The sequence below is a fragment of the Lepisma saccharinum genome, chromosome 12, assembly GCF_977018435.1.
Source record: "Lepisma saccharinum chromosome 12, izLepSacc3.1, whole genome shotgun sequence".
NCBI classification, from domain to species: domain Eukaryota; kingdom Metazoa; phylum Arthropoda; class Insecta; order Zygentoma; family Lepismatidae; genus Lepisma; species Lepisma saccharinum.
In genome coordinates, this window is record NC_139240.1 from 20,423,459 (window position 1) to 20,434,592 (window position 11,134).

Consider the following 11,134-nt stretch of genomic DNA (forward strand, 5'->3'; position numbering starts at 1 on the left):
GTACTACATACGAAAAGAAACCTTGGCTTGCTATTCATATTGTCCACCAAAGATTGAAAAGACAAAAAAAAAGAAAACGTTTGAGCGTATGGCTTTCCTTGCTTCCTCTGATCTCTGAAGGATTTCGGTTTTGTATATGTAATGCTTTCAGTGCTTGAAGAGTGTCAATAGGTACAGCTAATTATATATATTGTCAAATGTTTCACAAATATTTCAACTTCTTACGAGTTGATTGATAGGCAAACATCTCAACTCAGTTTTCTTCTTTTTTCATACAATGAATTCCTATAGATGTCTTAGAAAATACCAAAAACAAGGCTTCTAAAAGGCATTGGATGTGGTACAGATCTGCCATAAATTGTTTAAAGATATTTTTATGCGTAGCTATGGGACTTTAAAATTAGAATGAACTGAACTGAAGTGGAACTCTGTAAGTATGATATATTCAATAATGTGGTTTCTATATTCAGTGGGTGGCAGATGATCATTCCTGGCTCGAGTGGCTCAAGATCCTCATCCCCTTTAATCTCAACCTGCACTAAAATGAATAGATGTATCTTTGTTTGCAATTTTCACATTTCGAACTCCTGATTTTCCGTTCCGTTAAATCCAAATAAGTCCAGAACGAGGTCCATATCTTTATATGTTTCAGAATTGTTATCTGGTTTTAAAATCTGTTTAAAAAAAGAACTTAAATTCTAAGAAAAACAAAAGATTTTTTTTTTTTTGCAAATTTTGCATTAAATAACAGGACATTCGTGTAGGCTGTTCTAAAATAGAATATTTCCCATGGCTTTACATTATACCTAGGTATCAAGAAGGTATTTAGGGGGTCCAGTGAGTCCGGACCTCCCCCTCCGAAAGACTTACCAAGTAGTAAAAGTAAATAATCAAAATATAATTGTTTAGCTTTTGTTATACAATCGATGGTTATTTCCTCTCATTGGAAGGCAAGGAATATGGCTCATTCGACTTTGAAGGGTTCCAAAGATTTATGGACACTACTGATGATAATATCCATAAAATATTAGTCAGGAACTACTTTTCGTTAATTGGATCTAACTCATTTTTTTTGTTATTCAATAAATATTCAATTATTTTTATTTGACATTAAATTCCTTTCCAGGGCAGTTGTTTTTTATGCAAATCTTGGCGATCTTAACTGCACGTAGAATAGATAATGAATAGGTGCTGTTATATAGCCTATCTCTATTCTTTTACTATATTTTACCTATTCATGTAATAATAACAATACAATATTAAATCATTTACATATTTAATTAGTGGCCGCGGTGGCTCAGTCGGTAACGCGTCTGACTACCATGCTTAAGGTCCCGGGTTCGATCCCCGGCCGGTTCAAATCCGGGAACTTTTCTAACGGTGAAAGCGGCCCCGGCGCCCACCCAGCGTCGAATAACATGGGTACCTGGGGGAAACCCTGGGGGGTAAAGGCGGTTAGGGGCGTGATGCTGATCACATCACCCCCACTCACGACCGGATCAAGAAAGTGTGGGGCGTTACCCCCACACCCCCTATACGCCTTTATGGCGTGGTGCTATGCACAGGGGAACACTTTACCTTTTTTTTTTTACATATTTAATTAATATTAATTTAATTAAATAGCTATAATTATTCTAAATATTATTATTATTATTATTATTGCTACACTTGGTTGGACCCCCGAAATGTATTTCTAGATACGTACCTGCTGAGTAGTGAAGTAGTATATATATATATATATATGGGAGTCTGAATGTTGTACCCCCCCAAATGAAAAACGTTCCTGCGCCACTGACTGGAGCTTACTGTTATGTAATTACTTAACTATAATTCATTATCGACGATAGTGTCTAAAGACAGACAAATATATGAAATCTGATTTGCTAAGGGGGATTTCACACCTAAGCGACACGCGACACAACAGTTTCACACCGAAGCAACAAGCTGCAAGCGACACTTGTTTCTTTGCTCAGTTCGCATGATGGTTGATGAGACCGATATAATTGCATTAATCAGTATTGGTCACCAGAGGAGACATTGCTATTCGTAAATCATGTAAAATTTGTGAAAGTTTTTAAACTCAAGAGAGGCATGTTTTCCACGAGAAAACTAAGAAATCATATGCACTGACCTCAAACTGTATACGTTAGACCAGTGGTTACAAAACTTTTTCGTTTCACGATGTTTCAAGTTAGGTTGCTTGCCTTAAAAAAATAAACACATATTTCAAATTCAGAAACATTTTACATATAAAAGTACTAAATTGGATTTATGCGATGGTCCGATTCTAAAACCATGTGTAGATTAACAAGTATGTCATTTCAGTGAAAATATTGGAATATTTCGCCGCGCCCCTGTAAGCTAACTACGACACCCCAGGGCGCTGCCCCGCACACTTTGGGGACCACTGCGCTAGACTTTTCCCTTTCCCTTCCATCCTAGATAAAGCAAATACCTAAAAACTAGAGTAGTCGGTCTCAACCTTCGTGAGAGCGTGGCTCTGTATCTATTTTTTTAAAAGTCAATGCTCGAATCTCAAGAATTTTCTTCGTAAATACCTTTCCAGTATTTAAAATTTCATGCATGAATTAACATGTGCCCTTGAAATAAAATAATGGTAAACGAAGGGCTTGGTGAAACAATATGACAGCCCGCATTGACATAAAGCAATTTTTAACTTTTGAAAAATGAGATAATTTTTATTATTCATTAATATTCGTCAGAGTTCATATTTTAAAAAATAGATATCTTATCTCGTCTCTGGTTGAAATGAATGTAGTTTTAAGTGTTACTTTACTCAAATTTAAGTATTTTCTAAAATAATAAGCACGACCTTTTCTTTTTTTTGGGAGGGGGTCATTTCATGTTCTTGCCCTCATAAAATAAACCAACGGAAAGTCTCGCGTCACCTTACACAGTAGCTTGCCATGTTCTCAAAAAAATAGAGGGAAAATAATTTGGGTTCCAACATTACAGTCATGCAGCTTGTCGTGTCACTTTGGTTCGAAAAGTTCAATTGCTTGTCGTTTGTCGCCTGTCGCTTCGGTGTGAAATTTCCCTAATTTTTATTAGTCGAAAGTATGGGAGGATGCATTGTTAAATATAGTATATATAGTTTTTCCACCGTTTTTGGTTAATTATGGCTGTGAGGATGAGTGATGATTACTTAGACTAGACTTTTGATCTCTTCTTTGGGCAGATCAATGACACCGAGATGACAAGTGGGAGAGAGCATCTGTGGCGTTTAGTAAAGGTACCGTCCCAGCGTTGGCTTGGAGGAAATGAGGGAAAAACCACAGATTAACAAGAATTTGTGTATGTAACATTATTTAGCTGTTGTACGGTAGGCTACACAATATTTATATCCAGTGTGTCCCATAATTTTCCGGACTAGGGCGAGAAAACAGGAACCGAACATGCAATGACTGTCTTGGGTGTGTATATTCCAAATACATTCCTTCTGCTTCAATATACTGAATGCAACACTCATACAGCTTGTCAAAACACTTATGAAAGTCTTTGACAGGAATAGTGTTGAGATACTCGGTCGAAGCTCTTTGAATGTCACTTTCATGAAAAGGAAGTAGTCAGGATAATAGGGTGGATGCAGAACAATCCTCTTGGAGGCCAAAAACTGATGCAAAACCAGACCCGTGTCTTGGTGCATTGGCAATCAAAGGGGACCATTTGCCATGTAGGTATTGTGGGCGTACCCGTTGAATTTGTGCCCGCAGACGCTTCAAATCCTCAAGGTAGAACTCCCCTGTCCATTGGGAACGAATTCTCTATGAATGATACCCATGGAGACGAAGAACGAAACGAGAATCGTCTTGATACCTACGAGACTTCTCCAGCGAACTTTCCTGGGTTCTGGGGCCCTTGGCTCTTCCACATCAAACTCTGGCTCTTTGTTAACAGCTCATATTGGAAACACCACATTTCGTCACCGGTCACGATAGTTTTCAGGAAATTGGAATCCCTGTCCGCAGGCCTAATCAGTTGAACCCTTTGTATTTTCTGGTCATTTCCGATATGGTGACCTAGGATGGTGTCGCATGTGTTACTGTAACTTTTAAGAGGATCCTTCCCCAACGTTCAAATTTACTAGCAAGAGAGAGAAAACATCAGGGTAATTGGAGAAGGGATGTTTTCCAAATTATGCAATTTGTAAATGCACTACGACACCATTCCGGAAAATTATGGGATACACTGTGTAAAACAATTCTTAGAATAGGGCAGAAAATTAAAACGTTGACTAACAAGATTAATTTAGAAATTGTATATTTCAGGTACGCTACTGAAAGACAGCACTTCACGGGAAATTTAGAAACAGCAAGAAATTGATGTACAAAATGGTTTGGTCTGGTTACATCAAGATGTCAAAATCAACTAAAAAATTGGAGAGTATTTGAAGATGTGACTTTAGAAAACATATCATTATGATACGGTCTTTTGAAAAATTTCACAGGCATGAATTGACAACAGATTCTGCTTCTATAACAGACAATTGATGGAAACGCCGTGGTGGTTGATTGTTATAGTGACACTACTAGTGATAATATTTGTTGGCTTCACAGCTTGGATTTGTATCAGAAGATGCGTATGCTCAACTAACGAACACCATACAGCCTCAACAATGGAGGAAGGACAGGCAGTCTCCATCAAAAGAAGAAGCTTAAACAGACAAGACTCCTTGAAGAAGCATAAGGAACTACTACGTAGAAGATCCAATCGTCAGAGCTTTGTGTTCAGTAAGGAAGAAGAGTTTATGCTTCTCAAGCCACTTTACACCAACACGAACAGTACGTCGCCACCTAGCGACAGGAGGGCAAGTTTGTGTGATATCGAAAAGCTTTCTGTTGAAATTCTCACGATGAGTGCGACAGACTTTGATAAACGCTTGAAGCAATCATCTCAGTTGTTTGATATTGTTCGCAGACCTTGGAGGAGGAGGCATTCGTCGCTTAGACGGCACACTTGGCATGCAAACAACAAATAAATTGTTTTAAACAGTGGAAGATGTGTTTTAATTTTGCACTCATGTGACAGGGACGCGTCAAGTATCTGAGCGATGCTCGCTGAGCAAGATTTTCGCTCGTTGAGCAAACAAATCATTTACTTGGCTGTGGTTGCTCACTGCTCATTGATCAAAACCTCAGTGCCTTAATTTGTGATTGCGCGTTCCAAAACTAATATTATAAAGAATTACTAATGAATGAGAACAAAAGCAAACATTTTTCACCAAACTTTAATCGAAATTTTCGTTTTCACACACTTCCACGACTTTGCAAAAACTACGGTGTATGCAACACTTTCATTTTAATACAATTACAAAAAGTGTACATTTATATTACCTTCTGTTACTTGAACTTCTTCTGTAATTACACTAATTACGCCATATTGCAAGCCGTTAATCACAAAATACTTCTTCATTAGTCGCCATCTCACTAGATCGAAACACAAAACGATATATTCTGTGCCTTAAACCTGTGCCGATTAGACTTCAAGCTCGCTCAGGGAGCAAGTGGGCAGCGCTCGCCGAACAACCCTTATTTGGCCGTCAAGTAGCTGAGCGATCACATTGCTCGCTGAGCGCTCAGACACTTGACGCGCCCCAGGTCTTTCCTTCAGCCGCGGATCCACAGCGAGGGCGATGGGGGCTTTCACCCCTCCCAAATGTCTACACTAGCTTTTCACATTACATGATATTTAATATTCATTTTAGTGATATCTCAGTGTTGTATATGTAAGTTATCCTTTATTTGGTAGGCTATAGAACATAATGGATGGTTATTATGGATAGACCATATTTTCAAAATATTGTAATACCGAATGTAAATTATTATAATTATTAGTTAGGAACTAAATGCATTGAGAGGGCCTCTCCTATAGCGCAGTTGTAGCGTCGTCGCCTTGTAATCAACGGGTCCCGGGTTCGATACCCGGTGGAGTGGTTCGGATCCCACTTTAAACTGTAGGTCCAGTCCCGATTAGCTTTACTGTGCATAAAGTGGACTTACAACACGAAATCAATCAATCAATCAATTAAACTGTAGGTCAAGTCCCGATTAGCCTTACTGTGCATAAGTGGACTTAAAACACCAAATCAATCAATCAATCAACTGTATTGAGGTCTTCTGATAATAATCTGCATTTCATATCAAAATTAAATTAACAAATAACGGCCCTATAATGCTTTATGTATATTTCGACATTTTCCTCGCTCAACAGGAGCGACATGATTCTAGAAATAAGGTCAGTGTTTCCTCATTTTTCTTTCTATCTCTATGTCATTATGTTTATCACGACAACGGAAAGATATAATAATGATGGAAGAAAATAATAAACAACCTTTACTTATTCGGGATTGGTACCCGTACCCTTATTTTCGCGCTGTGCACTGAGTAGTGCTATATTATTATAAAAACTGTAAATATTAGTAGAATGGTCTTCCCGGAGAAAATCGCCCCTTCCTAAATCCGCCACTGCTTCTCGTAAGTCTTCGATATTTATTTTTTCTTAGAATAATTTCCTTGAAGAACAGAATTACATACATTGGGAATTAAATAGTTGAATATTTACTTCAATCTAATTCCGCACAAAGGTTGGTCGGTTTAATTAATGTGTAATATTTATACCATTTGACTAGGGTTTTGGATGAGTTTGTTTTTAAGTCCACTTTATGAACAGAAAAACTAAACGGGACTGGACCTACAGTTTAAATTGGGATCCGAACCACTGTGTGACTTCAGCGGGAAGGAATTTATCCAGAAATTTACCTTATGATGTTAGGTTACTACTGACAATCTAGATGTCCAGTTCAACCCCCATTACTGAAGGATAAGTTTGCTTGAGTATATTACTCACTCAATATTAGAAGGTTAATACTGAGCGACTCTTACGTTGTATCTTGGCCTGGAGGAACCAGGGGATGGCTTAGGGGCTGAAGGCTAGAGGCCAGCATAGTCTGCATTTTACCTACCCACTGCCCGCTTGCCCGTGAGGACAGGTATACCTGCTAGCCTGCCCACGGCAACGAGTCGACTTGCGTCTTTACCCGGGTTCTTCGTCTTCCAGGCGCTCTGCGCTTACAAGGTAACTGGGCATTCAACAAGACCCGGGTGCCTGCAAAACCTGCTGGAAGGAAACAGCCCTCCGGCAGCGTGTCGCTCCAGGTGTTTCATCACCACGTGGACAGCTTCAGCCAGTGTTGCCTACTTACGTAGCTCGTAAATCCTACGAGGTCCTAGGAGGAGCTCTCTCCTCCAAGGAGAATTTATATACTTAGCGATTTCAGTTCAGCGTAAGCAGTTTTTATCTTATTGCCAGGAAATGCACGCAGTATTACAGCTTCATTTATTTAAATGAATGATCGAGCAAACAAAAATCTCCTCACTGAAAACTAATTGCTTTTCATTGCATGGTGCCTTAACCAGGCACGCAGTGGCGCAACCAGAGGGGGTAGGGTGCATTGCTCACAAGCTTGGACGGAAATTAAGTCTAGCGGAAGGGTCAGGGTGGGGGTCAAACATTAAAGTACAAGAAAAAACAGACTAGCAGAATTTAAGAGTAGCAGGGCTAAAGGGTACACAAGATTGAATTAATTTTCATATTTTTCTTGCATTTTCCTTCCAGGGCACCTGCAGAGGGGGAATGGAGGGGTAATTGCAACCCCTTGATTTCAAATTTTATGAAAGTAGAAATATATTATAAAATATTATCCAGTCTCATCAAGTTCAATGCCGTAGCAAAGGGGTAGCGGGAGTCGGCCCTGAGCGCCGAACGATCTAAGTGAGAAAAGTTTTAAAACAGAGAATGCTATGGCGGCCCGTGATATTATTTGCTATTAATGTTGGTTTGTTACGAGTTGGATGAATTGATTATGTGAAAAGAAAATATTGTAGATGGAAATTTTACATGCCATATGTCTGTACATTCGGAATGCATTTATCATGCACTTTCTTTCTTTCAAAAACAGTTTGTGTGCTTGTTTTCCATTATTAGCTAATGTGAAATTGACGTGTTGAAAAAAAATATTTCTAATCCTCTGTTTCAACACAAATGCGCGTGAGAACCGACTTCTACCACCTTTTTGCGTGATTTATGAGGATTATAATGCCTTTCATGCTACTTTATTACTATTATTGTGATTGTTCTTGTTGGCACGTTTATCCAAGTACTTGGCCCTACCCCCCAAACGAGGGTAACGGCAATGGCCCTGGCTGGCTACGGCCCTGGTGTTCGCAGTAGAACAGTGTGTTGTTCGACTCGCGACCTCAGCGTCGAACGTGACATGTTTCAGTCCTGTCCTATATCACTATATATACGTATATTGGTTGTTTACGACATATACTTATGGATCCTGTGCCACGGAAAACCTATTTCAATGTGTGTGTGTGTGGGGGGGGGGGGTAGCAACATTCGTAAATCTCATTTCATTGGTGATGTGGCTTACGAAGCTTCGAGTTCCCTTTTTTAAGTAGTGCAAATCTATTGCAGTTGGCAACACTGCAGAACGGTGTGGGCCAGGTGCAGTTTCTACTCGAAGCAACTACGTCATGCAGAGGGAGGGGTCTGCAGTTGATGGAAAGAACGAACTGAGACCTACTAGGTATCGTAAGACTGCGGGTACCCGGCGGGTCTACAATGCCTGCCAGGAACGATCTGTGCAGGTGGGCATACAAGCTGCTCAAGCGAGGGTGTTGCGCAGGTTGCATGGCATTTCAGGAGCGATGTCTCGCGAACGGGTCTGCTCCAGGTCTTGTGCAGGCCTGAAGGCGCATCCACCTCAAAGTCCAAAAGAGAAGTGTTTACTATATTTTTACAATTCCACCAAAACAGTATTTTTTTAATATGTGTGTATTATATGTAACTTCATTAAAAAAATGTTTCAAACAAAAAATACAAAGCATCACGAACAAAATATTTGGCAGCGGGAAGCTTCCCCCCTCCTCCAAAAGTGATTCCTGGCTGTGCCGCTGCGTTGAAGTAAGAGAAAATGCTTCCAGATGATTCTTTATCAGAGATTCAGACCATCCTGATTTGGTTTCAAGAAGGTACTATAGTGATATAAGTCGATAACAAAAAAATGGGAAGGCATAATATTTGGGGTTAAAGTTAATTTCTTGGGGGGGAAGGGCATCTAACTAGCTAACTAATGTACCTCCGTCCCACTCTTTGACCCTAAGGGGCCCCTAATATTTTACTTGCAGGGGGGCCCAAGGATCTGCGCTACGCCACTGAGGGGACCCTTGTGAGAATGGAACGCCCAGGTCACCAAATATAGAAGATGAGGATTTAGTTCAAGAGGGCAACAACATTAAAGATAGTACAAGTCCCAAAAATAATATATTTGAAGTGACGCAAAATAAATATGTGAGTTACGATAAGTTCCAACATATGCCAGAACATTCACACGGTTGAGAGGCACACTGTAAAATGGGAGATTGTTCATGGTAATGCAGGATTCAATGTTCACAATGTGATGGACTATGTTTTAACAAGAAAAATAATTGTTTTAGAGATTGTCATGGGAAATAATGAGGATAGAATGTTATGTTCATCAAAACCAGGAGAACAGTATTCCTGTAAAGATGATCTCGTATTTTATCATGCATGGCTAATATCTACAAAAAAATGTACTTCATACAATTTCTAATAATTTGTTACCTAACTTATATATTATTATATAATGAAATGTACCACAGGCACTAAATAAACATTATAAATGTGTCAATATTGCAACGTGTGTATTAATGGTATTCATATGTAGTAGGATTACAAAAGGATGAGCTTCTTTGACTCCCAGTGACGTCATTTGCCAACATCTGATTTTTCAATATTTACACACAGAATGTATAAAAAATATATATAATATCATTTAGGAGACCAATATACTTACGAAAAATACACAAAAAAAATTTTAGCAACAAAAGAAAAATTCTGTGAGCGAAAGGGCTATTTTCCTTTTTTTTAAAGAGAAAATATTTCCATCAAAGATGTATCGAACACATCAAACATGTCACTTTGTATAGTGGGATCCATGAGTATTACCGTGCAAATTGCCCATGACTATTTTCATTAATTTTTCTCTCACATTCTTTGTGTTTTCAAGCGATGTTTTTTTTATGTATGCTGTTGTAGAAGTTATCAACAGCTTGTTTTGACTTTTCTTTTAATTCTTGAAGCTCTTATTGGGTCAAATAAAGTGCACGAACATGGTGATGGACAATTTGCAGGGTAATACTTATAGATCCAACTGTACTTGTAGTAAAATGCACATAATTCTGCAAGAAAACACAATACTTCGATTATTTTTCCCTACATTGAATGTATGGCCATCTAAATTAGAACTGGAATTTACTCAGTGGCGTCGCGTGCGGTTCACATACGGGTGTTCACAATACGATTTTTATACTCAATGGAGATTTACTCCTCTCCCTTGTAACTTCATCTTCAATTGAAAAAGTAAGAATAACAGAACTTATTTTCAAAGTAAGAATAACAGTTCAACTGATTTTCAACAATTTCCCCCCAAAATCAAGCTATATTTGAAGTAATAGAAGATTTTTTATTCAACAATTAACACCCTTTTAATTACGTAATTTACAATTAGTAATGGCTAGTGCAAACTAATTAGTATAACATGCAATCTCAGGTATGTACTACAATGCAAGACTACCAAACTTCGCAATCTACTTTCTATTACACCGACCATATGTTAACCAACGATATTCATTCAGCGTTGACAGCACATGCGTCAATACCGGGACAGAGGGGAGGACGCGTCCAGTCCAGAAAAATGTATTTTGTGTATTAAGATATTTGGGTATTATACAGAATGTCCCCCCGCTCACAACAACGCGGTTGCGATGCTTATGATTGAAGTATCAATCAATGTGCCATTGTTTATATTCCTTCTTCCCTCGTGTTTCGTATTTTTCTTCCTAGCATCATTTTGCCATGGCTCAGAGAGATTTATTTTCGACCATTTAATTGCCTTGTAATCAAGGGGTCCCGGATTCGATACCCGGTGGAGGCACAAGTGGTTCGGATCCCACTTTAAACTGTATGTCCAGTCCCGATTAGCCTTACTGCGCATAAAGTGGACTTAAAACAACAAATCAATCAATCA

General features: G+C 38.8%; 1 protein-coding gene across 1 annotated transcript in view; it reads left to right on the forward strand.

Annotated features, from left to right (window-relative positions):
* Positions 1-4,984, forward strand: part of LOC145996594 (uncharacterized) — a 196,198-nt gene extending 191,214 nt beyond the window's left edge. Inside the window, exon 10 of the mRNA XM_083133150.1 lies at positions 4,290-4,984. Within this exon, the coding sequence (XP_082989276.1) occupies positions 4,290-4,327 (38 nt within the window). The 3' untranslated portion in view covers positions 4,328-4,984. The remainder of the gene's footprint in view (positions 1-4,289) is intronic.
* Positions 4,985-11,134: the final 6,150 nt, after the last annotated feature.